Source organism: Eriocheir sinensis, chromosome 29 (genome assembly GCF_024679095.1).
Source record: "Eriocheir sinensis breed Jianghai 21 chromosome 29, ASM2467909v1, whole genome shotgun sequence".
NCBI classification, from domain to species: Eukaryota; Metazoa; Arthropoda; class Malacostraca; order Decapoda; family Varunidae; genus Eriocheir; species Eriocheir sinensis.
This window is the reverse complement of record NC_066537.1, coordinates 3,928,978-3,950,092: the sequence shown is the minus strand read 5'-3', so window position 1 is coordinate 3,950,092 and position 21,115 is coordinate 3,928,978. Positions and strand designations below refer to the sequence as shown.

The window sequence follows — 21,115 nt, the reverse complement described above, 5'->3', positions numbered from 1 at the left end:
TGATGATGATGGAAAGGAAGAGGATATAATGATTGTGGTGATGATGATAATAGTGATGAGCTTTATTTTACGTCTACATTCTTAAATATACTAAACGTTATTAAACGCTTGACTCACGAGGCTCATCCTTATAAGGCAATCCGAGTGTCCGGTGTAGCATACCCAGCCCTCAATGTCAAGAGTAATATACCACGACGGCCACTCTAAATAAAACTCCCCTGCGCCATTAACGGGCTGGAGTCGTCCTAGAGACCCGCCAATAAAGTTTACCGGCGCTATAGGTAACACCTAAAACAAAAACAAACTAAAAATACAAATTCTGACACGAGCCTGCCACTTGTTTCTCAGACGGTACTCTTTTGAACGATGTTGGTGGACTCACTACTCGGTATTTGAGAGTAAATTCAGTACATGAATTTTCTTTTTAATATTCAACAGTATTCCAAAAATTGCGTAAACAGAACTCAGCACACACACACACACACACACACACACACACACACACACACACACACACACATACACACACACACAAGCACATACCAATGCATTCAAGCTAGAAATCGAGCAAATAGGGTACTGGGATTTATTTCAAGAAGCGTAAGCAACAGAAGCGCCGAAGTCTTCCTCAAACTATTTTTAGCATTTGTTAGACCTCATCTTGACTATGCGGTTCAGTTCTGGTCACCTTACTATAGAATGGATATCAAAATGTTGGAATCAGTGCAGAGGAGGATGACTAAGATGATTCAGGGGTTGAGAAACTTGCCATACGAGGAAAGACTCAAACAGTTAAACTTGCATTCTTTAGAAAGGCGAAGGGTGCGTGGAGACATGATCGAAGTTTATAAATGGATAAAGGGCTTTAATAAGGGAGACATTCATAAGGTTTTGTTGGTAAGAGAACCGGGTAGGACACGAAGTAATGGGTTTAAACTGTATAAATTCAGATTCAACAGGGACATAGGCAAAAACTGGTTTACAAACAGGGTGGTGGATGAGTGGAATAGGCTTAGCAGTCGTGGTGAGTGACAATACAATTGTCACATTCAAAAATAGATTAGATAAATTCATGGACAGCGATATTAGGTGGAGTTAGATACACGGGAGCTACACGGGAGCTTAGGTTCAGAGGAGCTGCCTCGTACAGGCCTACCGACCTCTTGCAGACTCCTATAGGTTCTTATGTTCTTATGTTCTTATTACATCCACTCTCCTCACTAACCTGATGGCCTGTATCATCTCGAGTCCCATCTTGACGCAGTTGATGGCGTGGTTTGGGCGGGACACGGGCAGACCGGATACACAGTAGTAACAGTCCCCAAGGATCTTGATACGAAGACACTGGTTTTCCTGTTCAATAAGGGGTAAAGTGTGATGCAAGGGCTTTGGAACAGACGAGAAAGGGAGATGATTATGGATAATCATGAAGGTCAAAATTATTAAAGAAACAATTGAGGCTTAAATAATTAGAGAGAGAGAGAGAGAGAGAGAGAGAGAGAGAGAGAGAGAGAGAGAGAGAGAGAGAGAGAGAGAGAGAGAGAGAGAGAGAGAGAGAGAGAGAGAGAGAGAGAGAGAGAGAGAGAGAGAGAGAGAGAGAGAGAGAGAGAGAGAGAGAGGTATAATATGGTGAAAAAACATGAATGAAAATGAATGTAGGGGGTAAGAGCGACAGGAAAGCAAAAATATAAGGGAAAGCATTGCAACATTATTAGAAGAGTATACAAGTAAATAAAAATAGTAAAATTGAATGAAAAGTAAAGTAAGGCGATAAAAACACAAAATAAAGGAACTAGTAAAGTGATATGAAAGCATAGATAATATAAGGCGTGAAAGCAGATACAGTGGTCAAGAAAGAAAATACGCAAAAGGAGACGTTATTGTACAAGAAAGCAGACGTCATAAATGTATCATCGGTAAAGGTGAAAGGAATCTGAGTGACGAGGAGCAATGGAGAGTGGCATGAAGGAGTGAACTGAAGGAATGAAGGAAATAATTAACTAAGTACTATGAGGAAGGTGTTGGATGAAAGGGAGTGAGATAAGAGCCAACAAAATACAGTGAAGTTGGTTTACGAAAGGATACGAAGGATACGAGAGAGAGAGAGAGAGAGAGAGAGAGAGAGAGAGAGAGAGAGAGAGAGAGAGAGAGAGAGAGAGAGAGAGAGAGAGAGAGAGAGAGAGAGAGAGAGAGAGAGAGAGAGAGAGAGAGAGAGAGAGAGAGAGAGAGAGAGAGAGAGAGAGAGAGAGAGAGAGAGAGAGAGAGAGAGAGAGAGAGAGAGAGAGAGAGAGAGAGAGAGAAGAGAGAAAAGAGAGAGGAGGAGCAGCCCACAAAGGACCAGTTAAATTAAGGGGGAGAGGGAGAGAATGAGATAGGGATTTATTGGAACACGAAGGAGGAGAAGGGCTCAATAGAGAACGAAAGGGAGGAAGTGGGTAAGGAAACATGGAAACATGGACGAACAGGCAGCAGAAAGCCTGTTGGATCATTATAAGGCTGCCTGTTTTCAATGATTTTATCAATCCGTCAGCCACAGAGGTGGCTTGCGGGAAGGATTAAAGCACTCTTGGATACATTCATTTCACTCCCGATGCAGCAAAGTGGCGATCAATGCGTTTCTTGAAGGAGTTGATTGTCTCTGCGCTAACTACTTCTGCAGGAAGGCTGTTCCAGTGGCGAACAACTCTATTCAAGAAACAGCTCCTGCTGATGTCGGTATTGCATCGCTTTGCTTGATTTTTTTTTTTTCAATTGTTTCTTGTCGTCGGGTTAGTTTGTAGCGTGAAGAGTTTGGAGTCATCAACATTGCTGAGGTTGTTCAGATATTTAAAGATGTGTATCATGTCTTCCCGCAGTCGTCTCTTTTCCAACGTGAGGAGGTTGAGTCGCTTAAGTCGCTCTTCGTAAGGTTTCGTCCTCCATGATGGTATCATCTTCTTAGCATGTGGGTGTACTCTCTCAAGTAATTCAATGTCTTTCCTGTAATTTGGATAGCAGAATTGCACGGCGTATTCCAGGTAGATAATCCTGTACCAGCGATTTTTTTTATTTTTTTTTATTTTTTTTATTTTTACGTCTACGCCTATAGCACCGGTAGGCTTGCTTGAGGGGCCTGGATAGTAGTTGGCCCCAGCCCGTCATGGCTCAGGCAAGTGTTTATAGTGGCGCTATCTTCTCTTATACAAGAATAACATAACTCCCGGCGTCTTGTATTCGAAGTTCCTCGCTATGAACCCTATGGTATTTGCTTTCTGACAGGCAGACTTGCAGTGTTTTTGTTTTGTTTGTTTGTTTGTTTGTTTCAAGTCAGTGCTTATAGTGACCACGAGGTCTCTTTCCTCTTGCACTACCTATAGTGGTTTGCCACCCATGTAGTATGTGTGGTTACTTTTTTCTGGATCCCATATGCATTACTTTACATTTGGCAGTGTTGAAGGATATCTGCCATTTTTCTAACCACTGAGTGATCTGGTCCAGGTCTCTCTGGATAATTTCGCAGTCTGCTGTCGTGAGAACCTTCCCACCAACCTTTGTGTCGTCCGCAAACTCTGAAAGCGTGGATTTTAATCCTAGTTCTAGGTCGTTGATATATACATATAATGAAGCGTATGGGTCCCAGCACTGAACCCTGTGGCACTCCACATGTGACCGGAAGCCATTCGGAGGACTGTCCGTTGAGTACAACTCGCTGTTTTCCTTCAGTGAGCCAGTCCTTTATCCACGCTGTCAGCTTATCGCCTAACCCCGCCGACTTAAATTTCTTGAGGAGTCTTTCGTGTGGTACTTTGTCAAAGTCTTTTTGAAAGTCTAGATATGTAACATCACTGGGGATATGATTATCCCAGTTCTCATAGATACTTTGGAAGAAGTCCAGTATATTGGTTAAGCATGAGCGCTTATTCCTGAAATCGTGCTGAGTATCGGTGATGTTGTTGTCTTCAAGAAACTTAACGAGTTTGTCTCTGATGATCTTCTCGAGAACTTTTCCCGCCACTGAAGTCAAACTGATTATTCTGTAGTTTAAGGCCACCCTTTAGTTTCCCTTTTTGTAGATCGGTGTTACGATCGCTAGCTTTCAGTCTTCGGGAACTTTGTTTGTTGTAGTGTCAGATTATAGATGGCGGTGAGTGGCTTGAGGATTTGCCGCTTGAGTTCCTTGAGCAGCCTGGGTGACAAGTCGTCGGGACCGGTTGACTTATTTGTCTCGAGCTTATCCAGGTACTTTTGCACGTCCCATTCGTCAATTATGCCAATTTTTAGGGGCGTGATTCCCCTCGGTGGGGTAGTGCTCTAGGGTACGGACTGAGTGTTCTCGACCGTGAACAAAGACGCGAAGTTTTTGTTCAGAATTTCGACCATTTGTCTGCTGTCCTGGGTTAGTGTGTCACTTTCATCTTTTAGGAGACCGATATTGCTTTTTGCCTTCTTTTTGGTTCTTTTATACGTAAAAAACTTTTTCGGGTTGGACTTGGCTTCGCGCGCAATTTGCTTTTCGTAGTTGCGTTTACGTTGTCCGATGAAAGTTCTGCAAGCTCTGAGGCTTTGATGGTACTCTTCGTGTGCCTCATCAGTGTTGTTTTCCTTTAGCAAGTTGTATTATCTTTTCTTTAAATTAATTGCCCTTCGAACTTTGGTAGTAATCCATGGTGGGTTTATGGCATTATTTGTTCTCCTAGTATTCATGGGAACAGTTGTTCTCTCTACCTCTAGGAGTTTGTTCTTAAAGCCGTTCCACGCGCCGTTTACAGGAGTGAAATTTGCGGGTTCCCAAGTTGTCTGGGTTAGCAGTTCACGAGCGAGATTGAAATTGGCTCTTTTATAGTCTGGAAGCTTGGACGTTTTTTCGGTGAGCTTATGGTCTGTTCTAATCTTAAGGCGAATTAGTTGATGGTTGCAACCACTTAGTTTTTCGCCGACTGACATTCACGTGTGATTTCGGAATCATTCACGAGTACCTACTAGGTCTAATAAATTATTTCCTCTCGTCGGCTGGGTAACGATCTGGGTTAGAAAAGTGTCTTCTAACATTTCGAGTAATTTGTTACCTTCCTGGTGTCCATTCATCATGTTCCAGTCAATGTTGGAACAGTTGAAGTCGCCAAAAATATTGACTCTTTGTTTTGTGTTATGGTATGAAATTTCTCATACAGCGCTGCGTCGTCAGCTGCTTGTTGCTTTGGAGGTCTGTATACAGTTCCAATCGTTAGTTTGTTATGTTTGCTGGTTTCCAGTTCAACATAAAGGGTGTCATATTTCTCTGAGTCCTGTTTGATTATTTTCACAGCAGGGTATTTGTTCTTGACGTAGCATATAACAACTACTCCTTTCTTGTGAAGTCTGTTTTTATAGAACCTTTCGCAATCCGGAATTGAGAATTCGGTCATTAGGTGGTCAGAGGTGGCCCACGTTTCGGTGATTGCAGTCACGTCCGGTCTTTCCACGTCAATGTAGGCAAGTAACTCGTCCCGTTTAAGTAGTAGACTGCGCGCGTTGGTGTATTGGACAGAAATGTCCTTCTTGACTTCGCCGCTTCGAAGCACAGTAGGAGGAGGAGGAAGAAGAGGAGGGAGAGAAGAAGGGGGGAGGGGAAAATAGAAAGGAATAGAAGACTAAAACGAAGTACAATAATAATAAGAAGAAAAGAAGAAACCAATATATACTACAAATAGTTCCAGTGGTCAGGAATACAAAAAGCATATAGAAAAGTCACCTGTTGCTCTCTCTCTCTCTCTCTCTCTCCCCCCCCCCCCCAGGTCCTTCAGAAGACTCACCTCATTATGGCAAGTGATGAACTACCTTACTCTCCCTTTCTTCCTGCCTTTCCTACTCCCTCTTTACTTCATCCTCTCTTTTTCTTCCTACTTTCGTTTCCTCACGCTCCACCTTCTTCCCCTTTTCCCCTCTTATCTAATATCGATGTTCCTTCCCTTGATTCCACTGTTTTTTGTCAATCCACTTTCATTTTTTTTGACACTTCTTCTCTTCCTCCTCTTTCTCCCTTTTCTTCCTCTTCTTTTTTCTTCTCCCTTCTTCTTCTGCTTCTTCTTCTTCTTCTTCTTCTTCTTCTCCTATATCTTCTTTTTCTTCTTTCTTCTTCTTCTACTTCTTCTAGATCGTCTCCTACTACTAATCTATTCCCTCCCACACCTCCTCCTCCTCCTCCTCCTCCTCGTCCTCGTCCTCTTAATTCTTCTCCTCCTCCTCTTCCTCCTCCTCCTCCTCCTCTTCCTCTCTATTCATTCCTCTTCCTACTTCCGCTGCTCTTTTGTTTCTTGATAAAATTGATAATGATATTACCCTAGTATCTTCGTGTTAGCCTGTTTCTAAAAATCCGTTCATCGCTAGCTATCTGTCTGTTTGTCTCATTGTTTGTCTGCTGTCTGTCTGTCCCTATATATTTGTCATGCTGTCTGTCTTTTCCTGTCTGTTCCTTATAGCTGACATGAGTTTTTGCCTGCATGTATCGTTTATCACTGTGTATTCGTCTGTCTGAGCTGTCTATGTTGGTTTGTCAGTTGGCGGTCTGTTTTTCTTCTTCATCTCTCTCTCTCTCTCTCTCTCTCTCTCTCTCTCTCTCTCTCTCTCTCTCTCTCTCTCTCTCTCTCTCTCTCTCTCTCTCTCCATCACTCACCTTAGCTATCTGGTCAAATCGGCCGAAGAGATCGTTTAGTGTGTTCACCAGGTCGCAGGCGCTGAGTTGTTCCGAAAGTGGTGTGAAGTTGACGATGTCTGCGTACAGGATGCTGAGAGGACACGAGTGTGAGCTTAGTGCGAGATGACTGAAAAGCTGAATGGGACCAAAAAGTTGGAAAAAATAGAAAGTGAAAATGAAAGCGCAAGTCAGCTAAAAACAGGAGAAAATAGTCAGTCAACTAAAGTCATTATAAAGAGAAGAATGGATAGCAAAGAATACATTCAGACGACATAGAATGATCAGTGAGAGAGGAAATTAGAGAAAGATAAAATGGAAAAACATTGATATTCAATGAATAGAATATAAAGAGGAGAGGAAGGAAGATTAGTAAGAATATAAATGGCAAAGGAAATATAGAAAGAAAGATAAATAGGAGATGAATGGGGATACTTAATATATTTAATAGAGAAGAATTAATTGGAAAGAGGAAGAGTGGGAAGAAAATAAGGAAGGTTATCAATCAATCAATCATTGGGCCCAAATTTCCGGGGATAAATCGCCTCGATGAACCTACGACGCCAGACCGGAGGTTCCTCCCTGCCAGTCTTCATGCATGCCACCTCCTGGCAGGGTCTATCGACTTTCTCAAGTCACGAACTCTGTGGGCGTCTCCTTGGCCTCCTCTGCTAAAGGTTATCTCTAATAGAAAGAATCCGATGAGCAGGAAAGGCTTCTGGATGCCATGCCACATGCCCAAATAGCCGAAGTTGGCGTTGCCGGACTATGAGGGTAATGTCTATCGAATCAGACTCACGGTGTAGTCGCCAGTTCGACACAGTCATTTCAGTGAAACACCATTGTTCTGCGTAGACGTTTATTACTAATGGCAAAAACTTAGAACTTGTCCAAATCGCGGCAAAAGGGCCGAAAAATTGTCTATTTTGTGACGGCTCGACGACAATCTTGGAATCCAGCTATCAAAACTTCCTTCGAGCTGGTCAAACTACATTGCCAAGAGGGGCTGCATGCCAAATTACATCTTTATAGATGCAATAGCAATGCCACACTAGACAAAAACGGCACAGTCTCGAGTTCGTCAAAATCGCTCTCAAAAGGGTCTACGTTTCAAGCTCTAGCGACGAAACTACTGAGAGTAGAGAAATTTTATGCATCATATTGGAAAGCACATTAGTAGGGCTAAAGTATTTGTTAAATAAGTGTATTAAAATTCTCACAAAATGAGTGGGTTTCAAGGCTAGGAACTCAAAAATAGGTTTTTTTCAGAGCCGTTTTTTGCAAATTTATTCGATTGTTTACCCTTTCGAGTCAGTGTTTGAGCCCGGTCGCTTATTAAAAAATATAGCACTTCCATTTTGCCGTCGATTGATACCAAAAACATTATTGTAGCTCCAGAAATAAGGGAGTTATGGCGATTCGCACCTAAGCGGTTGATTTTCCAAGATTCGCGGCTTAATGACAAGGACGCCGCAAAATCAAGAGTCCGCCGTCCATTACTTGAGATGTCACTGCTCAGAGCCCTTGAGTAAGACAAATATCGACAACGCCATATACTTGTTTGAGAGAGTCCATAACAACGTGGGCCAAGCCAATTCATCGTAAGACTTCTTGGCGAAAACCGCCGATGTTTTGAATAATGCTTCAAAGGAATGTCAAAATTCCCGAGATCTCAGTGTCTGTCACACGCATGAATAGACTGCACTTTTCCATCTAGCAAGATTCTAAGCACCTGTACCTTGGTCTTGTCTTAGGAGGTCTGGAGTCTCAAAGGCTTCGTCTTCTCATGCAGTGCCACGAGAGCCATCACAACAACCACCAGCTACTCCGGAAGGATTACTGCATCACAGGCAAACATATGGTCAGTGACCCTGGTATTGTCAATAGATGTTCCACAACGACTATTCCGAGTACCATGTTCATGCAGGTGTTGAAAATCGATTGGGCAGTGACACAGCCTTGTCTCACTCCCGTGCTCACGGGAAAGAATCCGGACACGCCTATCCCCCCCCCCCCCCCCCACACACACACACACAATTCATAACACTCTGTCCCAGATAACAGGACAGTCAGCATACCAATGGCTCTTATAGTAATCCTACGGAGTCACAGCATATCCCGGAGTGCCTCGCGATGCAGTGAGTCGAACGTCTTGAGATCGACATGGTTGCGAACAATCCATGTCGAAACTCACGTCGGCACTCCACCAGTTCGCAATGCGCTACGATACGGTCAGTTGTCGACCTAGCAAGTGCAAAACCAGACTGTTCAAGTCTCGGCAGCTTCGGCAGCTGTCTGAGAATTCGCATCAGCAATAGATGGCCAAGCACCTTGCCTGGCACACTGAGCAGCGAAATACGAGGATGGCCCAATTCAGCGCCGCTAATTCAGCGCCGCCGATTCAGCGCCGCCAATTCAGCGCCAGCCCAATTCAGCGCCAAACTATTCAGCGCCAGACTATTCAGCGCTTGTGCGCTTCTCATTAGCCATAATAGGTGTCTTTGTTGTATAACCGTTGGATGTAAGGATGATGAGGGGTGGTAGGAAACAAGGTGCCAAACAGTTTTCCCATTAAATCGGTACCTTAAAAGAACGGAACAGCTAAAGCCTCTATGTTTACATTTAAGGATATCATTACCATCTTTGTGGAGAATCGAATTTATCTCAAACACTATATAGCATACTAAACTACTAAACAACTACTAAACAAAATACTAAACAACTAACCACTCTGTTCCTCTAGTCAACACCTGGCAAAAGCTCCTACTTAACCCCCTCCTCCTCCAACCCCACTCAATATTCATGAGGTGAGGGTGGTTGGTTCAGCTTACCAACAACAGACCGGGAGAGAGCACCGCGCTAGATGGGTGTGGAACGCTACCTGCCTGTCTGCTCCTGCCTGCTCCTCACCCACTCACCTTTGTATAGTTCGCATTTGGAGCTGACGCCTGCTATTCTAATTTCCTTAGACTTAGAATTATAAGCTTTGACCCATGGCGCAACCAGTGCAAAGGAAAAGAGAAAAAGTGAAATTTTGTCATGAAGGATATCCATATTGATTTGATAAATTAAGTAAGACACAGAATAATGTTAAGTTTTGGCGATGCCATGAAGATGGAAGATGTAGAGCCAGAATTCATACATTATAGGAAACAGATTAACGAACATATCCATCCCCCATCTGCAGTTGAAGTCGAGGTAGAAAAGGCAAAAACAGATGCAAGATATCGGCTGAGAAGACATGTAAACTTCAAAGCATTATTATTAACAAGTGCTAAGAAAATGTCTCAAGGTGGCATTGCACAATTAGCAAAAAGGCAAGCAATGCGGGATATAAACCTCAAATCATATTACTTAAATACGGAAAAGCAGATGAAAGAATATTAAAAAAATGTTTCTGAGTATAGGAACAGAAATGAGGTAGAATACCTGCGTGCAACTGGGCACAATTTATCACACTAAAAATAAATCTTTTAAACGATTTTAAATGTTTTTTTAATAATTTTAAATCAAATAAACTAATCTCATAAGTATGATTTTTTTTAATAAAGTATTGATTTATGGCGCTGAAAGGGTGGCGCTGAATAGTCTGGCGCTGAAATGGGCTGGCGCTGAGACGGCGGAGCTGAAACATCGGCGCTGGAAAGGCGGCGCTGAATCGTACCCTACCCGCGAAATACCACGGTAGTTGTTGCAGTCCAGTCGGTCCCTTTACCCTCTCCAGATAGGGACGACCACCTTCCTCTGCTAGTCAAGAGGAATGTTACCAGACTGCCATACGGCGGTCAAGATCGCATGTAACCCGCGGATTTTGGTCTCACCTCCAAATTTGGGCTGCTTCGCACTATTGTTAAAGATACCAGCTATGTTTTCACCCCTCCTTTGCCACAGTCTCTCTGACCTCGCCAGGATAGGTTATGCTTTCGTCAATGGGTGAATCAGCATCCGTTACCTGTAACCCAGCAGCTGAAAGCCGCCTACTTGGAGGGTCATTTTTTTTTACAACTGATCAAAATACTCTGCCCTCTCCTGTTTCATGTCCGGCACGAGGTAGCTATCTACTGTTCGGATATCGCTCACTTGAAAGGAAGGGTCGGAGCAGTGTCTGTGGGCCTCAGTAAGAAGGTCTGAGGTCATTCGCAATGAGATGACCCTTGACGTCATCAGTAAGACTCCTGACAATGTCATTGCCTTCCTCAGGAGAGCTATAGTCCTTCGATACAGAGCCGTTTCGATGAAACTTTTGCTGTTGCCTTAGACATCAAAAAAAGCTTTTGACAGAGTCTGGCACAAATCTTTGATTGCATAAGAACCCTCCTATGGATTCTATCCCTCTCTCTGTACTTTATCTCCAGTTTCCTTTTTGGCCGATCTATCTTTGCTGTGGTAGATGATCATGCACTGTTCTTCCCCTAAGCCTATATATTAACAGTATTGTCACCCAGGGCTTTGTCCTATCCCCCACTGTTTATGTTGTTCATTAAATGACCTTGTTTCCAAAACAAACTGTCCTATCCACTCGTATGCCGATGACTCCTCTCTACATTACTCAACATCTTTTGATAAAAAATCCCCCTACAAGAATTACGTGATTCTCGGATGGACGCTACAGAACGCTTAGCCTCAGACCTTGTTATCATTTTCTGAATGGGGCATGAAGAACTTGATGTCCCTCAATGCCTCAGAAACTCAGTTTCTCCACCCGTCAGCTCGATAAAATGTTCCAAATACCTATCCCCTATTCTTCGACAACATACAGCTGTCCCTATCTACAATAGATATTCTCGGTCTATCCCTAACTCAAAATCTTAACTGGAAACTTCATATCTCATCTCTCGCTCAATCAGCTTCTACGAGGCCAGGCATCCTGTACCGTCTTCACTAGTTCTTTTCCTCCTCACAGGTGTTGTCCACATGCAGGGGCCTTGTCCGCTCTCGAATGAAATATGCATCTCATGTGTTGGGGGCTTCACAGACACAGCTCTACTAGACAGAATGAAGTCAAAGGCTCTTCGTCTCATCAACTCCCCTTCTCTTAAGGAGCTATTACACTGGGCTATTTTTCCTCCGACATCCTACCTCCAACCTCCGATTTCAGCCGGTACCGCCGACACCTGCTAGCACACTCGTTTGTTTACGTTTACCTCCAGCTCCAGCAACTATGCCCGACCTCTTCAGGACGACGGGCCTCTATTCGAGAAGAATTGTCGCCGCAGCACCTTTACTTCTGAACTGCAATTAGCTTAAAGCCAAGAAGGAGAGGCATGTGTGGAGGCGGCAGTAGTTAGCAAAGAGAGAACAGTTTGGGGTTACTTATGTTAAGAGGTCAACTGACAGCTTATGTTGTTCCGTTATAAAGTTTTGTTTTGGTCTTTTTTTTCTTCTTCATAAGCCCTATCATATCGCAAGTTATGCAAGAAATAAAATCATTATGGCAAAATAACTTGTTTTCTCAACAATTTACATAGAATGTCAGTTGACTTCGAATTTTCCTCCAGCAAATCGGCTCCTTTCTGAAAGCTACGGGCTGCAAGTTTGCTTCGATAGTCGGCGGAAAATAGGGCTGGAGGTGGGCGGTACCGCGATTAATCGGAGGTTGGAGTAAAACTTGCCCAGTGTGATAGCCCTTTTACTCTCAGTCTTCTACCTCTTAAATTCCGCTGGACTGGTGCTTTTCTTTCTGGTTTCTATCGATACTTTCATGCTGACTGCTCTCCTGAACTTGCTGACTGCGTGCCTGCCCCCCTCCCGCGATAAAGCTGCACATGCACGACTCTCTACTCTTGCTCATCCCTATTCTATCCCGATCAGGTATGCAAGAGTTAACCAGCATCTACATTATTTTTATCCCTTCCGCTGGTAAATTCTGGAATAGCCTTCCTTAGGCAGTATTTTCTCCTACCTACGACTAAACTCATCCAAGAGGAGAGTATAAAGACACCTTTTCGCTTCAACTTGAGCTCTTTCTTGGCCTCTCATTCCATCCACTTTTGTTCGGAGCAGCATCTAGAGGGCTTTTTTGTTGTTGGTTTTCCTTATGTTTTTGCCCTTTAGCTGCCTCCCTTGCTGTACAAAAAGAAAGAAAAGTAGGTCCCGATTCCCAACCAGCCTAAGGAGGCGGTGGTTGAGTTGTTAGCGTGCGGGCGCCGTCTCCAGGAGGAAGCGAGTTCATGAGTACTTAGTTCCCATGAGTACCATGGGTTTTTTTTCCGAAAATATGAGATTTTACTCTGTGCTTCACTGCAACAGGTGACGGATGGCGTAGTGTCGTAAGCATGTAAAAATTGCTCCAAACAATCTTGATTTAACATGTATGTTAGTATGTATGTTACGCTATACTTGTTCTGAAGTAAGATCATTCATAACCATCCCTAACGTCATGAAAGCATCGGACAAATCACAATCTTTCTTAATACATTGTAACATCACCGTATTCTCAGACCAATCAAAACCTTTCTCAACCCTTTGTGACACTACCATAGCATCCGATAAATCACAGCATTTTTATACCTTTTATACCATCATCATAAAACCTGACTAATTATAATTTTATTTAACTCTTCGTGACGTCATTATAGAATTTGATTGATCACATTCATTTTAAACTTCGCGTGACGTCATCAGAGCATTAGACGCCTTATTTTACCACACGCGACGTTATCATAACATCCAACCAATACTAATCTACTGTAAGCACTTGATTTTGGCAATACCAGTGTCATCGATCGACCTTGTTTAAGCCGATGATGCATTAAGACTCGCAGAGGTGCGGGATACCCTGGTGATGGGTCACGAAGCAATATACAAAGTCTATTCGACTCCAAGTTTACTGGGCCAAGACAAAAGTACAGAAATACAAAGATTCGGATCTATAAGTCGTTTGTGCTCCCTGAAAATAATTAAATAGTGATATGAAGTGGGAAAGTGATCACTTTGGCAATACGTGCCTTGGCAAAATCATTAGATACCTCTGGACTGACTGTCAAATCGATTACTCCATAAAACTAAATTACTGACTATTACCCCCTTTCCCAACCCAGGGGTCGTGATCCCAAGTGGAGTCGCCAAGCGCTTTTCCTGGGGTTGCCAAGACCTCAAAATATCAAACATGGTGTTATTATGTTATAATAACACATATACAACTAAACTAGTTGGGTCGCGGTCATGTCTAGAGGTGCATGATTGGGGTCGCCCAAAAATAGGGTTGGGAACCACTGGTTATTAACACCTAATCCGTGAACAGCAAATCAAGCTAAACTAGGTTGTTTCTCTGATATACTATCTACATGCCAAAAGCCAAGGGAACGGCAACAAAGATCGTGATTTCAACAAGTCCATGGATCCTGCTATTAAGCACTTGAGATGGGAAGGGAGCCTGCGTGGAGACTTGCTCGGAAGGGACCTCCTGGATTGGAGTCGAAGGGTGGATTAGGCGACGCATCAATACGGCATGTGATCTTATCATGATTGATCGACGTCACCGAAAAATCAGAACAGTCTCAATCTTCTTCAATTCCTCGTTAGGTCATCAACGCATCAGACCAATCACATTAATCTTAAATTCCTCGTTTGATCATCAACGCGTCAGACCATTCACAATCTTCTTTTGAAACCCCTCACGATGATATGATAGCATCAGACCAAACGCAGTCTTATTTAACTCTGCGTGAAGTCATCATAACATCCGAGAAACCGCAAACTCTCTCTCTAGGGTTAACTCTCCTCCTCCGATCGCAAGATTGGAACACTCTCTCTCTCTCTCTCTCTCTCTCTCTCTCTCTCTCTCTCTCTCTCTCTCTCTCTCTCTCTCTCTCTCTCTCTCTCTCTCTCTCTCTCTCTCTCTCTCTCTCTCTCTCTCTCTCTCTCTCTCTCTCTCTCTCTCTCTCTCTCTCTCTCTCTCTCTCTCTCTCTCTCTCTCTCTCTCTCTCTCCTTTCTTCCCTGTTTCCCTCTCCATGATTTACCTTCTCTCTCCTTCCATTGACTTTCTCTTTTCCCTCCATTGTTCCTCCGTTCATTCCTCTCCCTGATATACCTTATATTTCTTTCCTTTTCTTGCCTTTCTCTCTCTCTCCCTCTCTCCGCTCTTCCTTACTTTCCTCTTCGTACTTCACTCTTTCTTTCTCCAGTTATCTAGTTCACCTTTCCGTCCCTACCTGCTTTCATCTTCTTACAGTACCCTCCCCTTCTCTCCCTTCCCTTCACACTTCTTAAGTTTCGAAATAATAACATGGCGGCAGGTTTGATGGCAGGTTTATTGATAAGTTGGAGCTGGTGTTTAATAAATAGCACGCTGGTGCGTGCTTTAATGGAAGTGGTGTGTTAGTGTGTTGATGGTATATTGGTGTGGCTGATGGTGTGGCTATGCTGTGTTGACGTAAAAGTGGTGATAGCGTGATAGGTGTGGTGGTGATAGTGTGGTGGTTGAGGTGTGTTTGTTATTCACCGCGAACTGATCATGTGCTGGACTCGCAATCGCCAGCTAGTACTCTCATCACAAGAGCATTCGGAGCTCGTTAGCCGAGGGGGTTATTTGATGTTCTCGAAAAAAAACGCCTCTCACCACCTTCCCACGAACGCTCTCTCCTTATGAATGTTCTGTGGATCTCTCTTGTTGCCAATATTCCACAACGATACGGTCACCTTGTACGTATTATTAAACTAATTTCAACACCATCACTAATGATACTTGCACCACTACAGATATCACATTCACAAGCATGCATTAGTTTTTTTTAGCATGTGAAGAAAAAGATGCAACACACAATCAACTCTGTTTCTGCTCTAACACCACCACACTCCCTGCCTCATTCCTACAACAAACTACCACCAACACCCAAAGCAGCATTCCTTCATCACTTGTTTCATCACACTACACATTACTCTTGACACTCCAGCACTGCTCCTGAGTTACTTTAATCATCCTACACTATAATACCTCGAACAACACTTCTCTCCACCCCAGCAAAGACTACCACTAACACCCAAGTACACCTTCACCATTTTGCTTTATTTAACAATGCCCCCATCAAGACTTCAGCATGGTTCTACCATCAACGCCTAAGTGCCATTTAAACACCCCTTTCACTTTTCTACATTACACTGCCTCCAACACCTCGTTCACCACTTTTCTTTACCTAAAAAGATGCCCATCAACACTCCAGCAGCACTTCTACTCTAATTTTCTATATCCCATAAGACACTAGCATCAACCCCTCAGTACCTTTTCAACACCACATTTTCCTCTCCCACAACACGATACCATCAACTCCCCAACAACACTCCTACACCACTCTTCTCTATCCCATAAGATACTACCATCTACACCCCTATAACACGTACACTACTTTTATTTATCACACACACACACACACACACACACACACACACACACACACACACACACACACACACACACACACACACGCACACACCGCTCCGGTAGCTCAATCGGCTAGAGCGCCGCGCCGCAAGGCTTCACGGTCAAACAGGCGGCGGTTTGAGCCCCACTCAGGCTGGAGCCTTTCCGTTGACTAGGAGTGGTTACTGTCCCCCCTTGAGCAAGGGGGATGGGCTGTGTGGTGTGTGAGGTCCTGGCAGTACCCAGAGATCGACGATAATGAACACTTACTCACGTCGTGAGGGTACCTGCTTGCGAAAGCGAGTCCAACACGTGATCAGGCCGTGGCGAATTACACACACACACACACACACACACACACACACACACACACACACACACACACACACACACGGCCCGGTAGCTCAGTGGGTAGAGCGTCTGCCTTACAACCAGAAGGACCGGAGTTCGATTCCCCGAACGGGTGAAGATAAGATGGGTTTATCTTCTTTCACGTGTAGCTCAGAAGGCTTATGGACCTGATGGAGTGCCTCCTATTGTCCTTAAAAACTGTGCCTCCGTGCTGTCACCCTGCCTGGTCAAACTCTTTCGCCTCTGCCTGTCAACATCTACCTTTCCTTCTTGCTGGAAGTATGCCTTCATACAGCCTGTACCTAAGAAGGGTGACCGCTCCAATCCCTCAAACTACCGTCCTATAGCTTTACTTTCTTGTCTATCTAAAGCTTTTGAATCAATCCTTAAACGGAAGATTCAAAAGCACCTTTCCACTTCTGACCTTCTATCTGATCGCCAGTATGGGTTCCGCAAGGGGCGTTCTACTGGTGATCTCCTAGCCTTCTTAGCCGACTCTTGGTCATCCTCTCTTAGCCGTTTCGGTGAAACTTTGCTACTGCGCTGGACATATCAAAAGCTTTTGATAGGGTCTGGCACAAATCTTTGCTTTCTAAACTACCCTCCTACGGTTTCTATCCTTCTCTCTGTTCCTTTATCTCCAGTTTCCTTTCTGACCGTTCTATTTCTGCCGTGGTAGACGGTCACTGTTCTTCCCCTAAATCTATTAACAGTGGTGTCCCACAGGGTTCTGTCCTATCTCCCACTCTTTTTCTGTTGTTCATTGATGATCTTCTTTCCAAAACGAACTGTCCTATCCATTCCTACGCCGATGATTCCACTCTGCATTACTCAACTTCTTTTAATAGAAGACCCACCCTTCAGGAACTTAACGACTCAAGGCTGGAGGCTGCAGAACGCTTAGCCTCAGACCTTACTATTATTTCCGATTGGGGCAAGAAGAACCTGGTGTCCTTCAACGCCTCAAAAACACAGTTTCTCCACCTATCCACTCGACACAATCTTCCAAACAACTATCCCTATTCTTTGACAACACCCAGCTATCACCTTCCTCAACACTAAACATCCTCGGTCTATCCTTAACTCAAAATCTCAACTGGAAACTTCATATCACATCTCTTACTAAATCAGCTTCCTCGAGGCTGGGCGTTCTGTACCGTTTCCGCCAGTTCTTCTCCCCTGCACAGTTGCTGTCCATATACAGGGGCCTTGTCCGCCCTCGTATGGAGTATGCATCTCATGTGTGGGGAGGCTCCACTCACACAGCTCTTCTGGACAGAGTGGAGGCTAAGGCTCTTCGTCTCATCAGCTCTCCTCCTCATACTGATAGTCTTCTACCTCTTAAATTCCGCCGCAATGTTGCCTCTCTTTCTATCTTCTATCGATATTTCCACGCTGACTGCTCTTCTGAACTTGCTAACTGCATGCCTCCCCCCCTCCCGCGGCCCCGCTGCACTCGACTTTCTACTCATGCTCATCCCTATACTGTCCAAACACCTTATGCAAGAGTAAACCAGCATCTTCACTCTTTCATCCCTCACGCTGGTAAACTCTGGAACAATCTTCCTTCATCTGTATTTCCTCCTGCCTACGACTTGAACTCTTTCAAGAGGAGGGTATCAGGACACCTCTCCTCACGTATTTGATCTTCCTTTCGGCCACCTCTTTTGTATCTTTTTTAGGAGCAGCGAGTAGCGGGCTTTTTTTTTATGTTTTCTTTTTTTGTGTGCCCTTGAGCTGCCTCCTTTGTTGTAAAAAAAAAAAAAAAAAAAAAAAAAAGCCCCTGTTCACCTAGCAGAGAGCAGGTACGCGGCGTAAGGCTAGGAGTTGTGACCTCGTTCTCGCGGTATGTTGTGTGTGAGTGATCTCAGCCCTCCCCAAAGATAGGTCACTGAGCTCTGGGCTCTTTCCGTAGGGGAACGACTGGCTGTCTCGAGAGAGACCCGCAGCAGACCAAGAGGTGAATTACACACACACACAAGCATAATCGGTTTAGGGTATAAAGAGACTACAAGAGACCAAACGGCCTACACATGGCACTTCCTGAGAAAGGAGTATTTACCTACTTCCCACCCCATTCATGTATCTATATAACCTCAGTTTAACCAACTGCTACCCATTGCTGTCTGTTCTGATAATTATGTGTTTCCAGTATAAGTACTTTATCTATGTGGCCCTTTTTAATCACCTAAAAACACTAAATAATCACCTTAAAAGTGCGGGGAAAAAGTATAGTCTTGACAGGTTATAAAAATATCAAGTTGTCGCTTTACTTGCTGAATATTGTCCGTTTACGTGTAGTTCCGACTTAGTTTTGTTTTATGAATGTCTTTTCAGATTTATCTATAATAGTTCAAAAGCCACATATTTATCAATAGAGATATTATTGCATTAGCTTCTATCGGTGTGGTCTGTTACCTTACAACCTAAAATGGGCTTGGGGAGGAATACAAAGTCAAGTTCATGCACATTAGAACAAGTTAAGAATTGGCCAACGAGCGCGCAGTTCCGTCACCCAAGCAACGATAGCAAGTCAGCGAGTCCCTCCCTTATATTGTGGGAAAGTTGGGACGAATTGGAAGAGGGCTGGGGGGGTGGGGGTGGGGGGGGAGGTGATTCGTGACACCGACTATAATGACGTGTGACTAATTAGTTACACCCGGTAATTATGATGTGAAAATTAATGACGAATGCTGCACGACTGATAACAAATAACTGCCAGGGAAAAACACGAATAATAACGAACTGCTAACCAGTAACTAATACTGAAAAAAATACAACATTAGCAGATTATAAGAGCATTGTACTATTTTAATTCATTTTGATTGATACCAACCCCTTGTTAATAATTAATGACTGACGGGCAATTGGAGACCTGTGACTGCTGATTGGCAGCTTACCTGACGTTGTTATGGCGCTGCACGTATAAGTCCTGAAACTGCTTCCTGGGCTGGGCGGGCGCGTCAACCTGCTGGCACTTACCGGCCAGGCGAGACATGAGACGGTTCCGTACCTGGTGGGGGAGACACACGAAGAGGTTAATAATTGGCGTCAACAAGTCTCTCAGTGAAGAAGACTACAAATCACAGCAGGAATGGCACTGGTCTCCATGGACTACTTTTAATAAGCATGTATGTTAATCTCCTACACACTTCCTATTCACTGCTAACATCTCAGCAAACGCTGCACATGTTTTTATCTACTGCTACTTATTTATTGAGTTATACATGAAAAAAATAGTTATCCAACATTTTCTCATTCCGAATTTCAACACGCGCCTTTTTATTTCACGTCAAAAAATGGAGGAGCACCAATAATTCAAAAGAGTTTACGTCATAGTAGCCTGTACAAGCCATCCACTCGAAAACTAACTCGGCTGCCACATCTTCGAGTTACAAATCTAAAAATACAATGTGACAACGAGAGAGAGAGAGAGAGAGAGAGAGAGAGAGAGAGAGAGAGAGAGAGAGAGAGAGAGAGAGAGAGAGAGAGAGAACGACATTCGCCAGCATCGTAGCTCAGGAATTGCCGTCTCCACAATCCTGCCGTCACCGAGAAAGTTACTTATTCTCTCTCTCTCTCTCTCTCTCTCTCTCTCTCTCTCTCTTGATTGTCCCTCTGCTTTACGGATGAGAGAGAGAGAGAGAGAGAGAGAGAGAGAGAGAGAGAGAGAGAGAGAGAACTGGCCTGCAGGTAAGAAGAGTGACGGAGGCACAGGAAATGAACTCCGTGTATGCCAGAGTGACACCTCGTCCTCCTCGTCCCCCTCCTCCTCCTCCTTCTCCTCCTCCTCCTCCTCCTCCTCCTACTGCTCCTTCTCCTCCTTCTTCCCTTCCTTCTCCCTCTTCCTTTCCTTCTCTTCCTCATCACCGTCCTCCATCTTAGCCCTTCCTTATCACGTATTTTTACATTTCTTTTTCATTCTACCTATTTTAGTTTTTTTCTTCTTTAATGAAAACTTTTTCTATTCATCATTTTTTTTAATCGCTACCATGGACACAATAATCATCATATGTCTTCTTTTTTTTTTGTTGTTGTTGTTCTTCGCTATGCATTTTTTTTTTATTCTCCTTTTTTCTTCATAATTTTTTTTAAATTTCTTTTTTTTTTCTTAACTTCCTCTTTTTTTTCTTTGGTTTTCATTTTATCTGTATAATTTTCTTTTTTTTCTCATATTCTTTTTTCCTTATAAAATTTGCGTTGTTTTCTATTTGTTTCGCTCCTATATTATGCTCTTTCTCATTATCATTACTATTAGTAATATTCATACCATAATAATTCATCTTTTTCACACTTTATCTTTCATTTTCTCTTTCCCTTCGTCGTCATATTTTTTCTTTTTTTTAAAGTTTTTTCTATTCCATTTACCTTTTTTTCCATATTTTTCTTCTGATTTTGTTTTCATCTTCCTCGTTTTCTTTACAAGTGAGGTTCTTGTATTAGCTAGTTTGCTAGACTCTCTCTCTCTCTCTCTCTCTCTCTCTCTCTCTCTCTCTCTCTCTCTCTCTCTCTCTCTCTCTCTCTCTCACCGCTGTCACCGTTTTCTTCCATTTATCTGCCCTCATCCTCTGTCCTCTCCATCCTTACCATTTGCACCTCTTCGCTTCCTCCTCCTTATCCTAATCCTTGATCCTTCAGCTAATACTCTTCAAACAAGGTGTGTTACTCCTTCCTGGCAGTGCTCGGGAGAAGAGTGACCTTGGCCAATGACCCTCCAAGCCTCTCCTTGGCCTGACATTCACCCTCACCCACCACT

At 43.6% G+C, this 21,115-nt stretch overlaps 1 protein-coding gene across 1 annotated transcript in view; it reads right to left on the bottom strand.

Annotated features, from left to right (window-relative positions):
• Positions 1 to 1,176: 1,176 nt before the first annotated feature.
• LOC127004776 (adenylate cyclase type 2-like) overlaps positions 1,177 to 21,115 on the bottom strand; it is a 118,022-nt gene continuing 98,083 nt past the window's right edge. The window contains exons 5-7 of the mRNA XM_050872883.1: positions 19,260 to 19,372; positions 6,632 to 6,743; positions 1,177 to 1,353 (exon numbers count right to left, since the gene is read on the bottom strand). Of these exons, the coding sequence (XP_050728840.1) occupies positions 1,192 to 1,353; positions 6,632 to 6,743; positions 19,260 to 19,372 (387 nt within the window). The 3' untranslated portion in view covers positions 1,177 to 1,191. The remainder of the gene's footprint in view (positions 1,354 to 6,631; positions 6,744 to 19,259; positions 19,373 to 21,115) is intronic.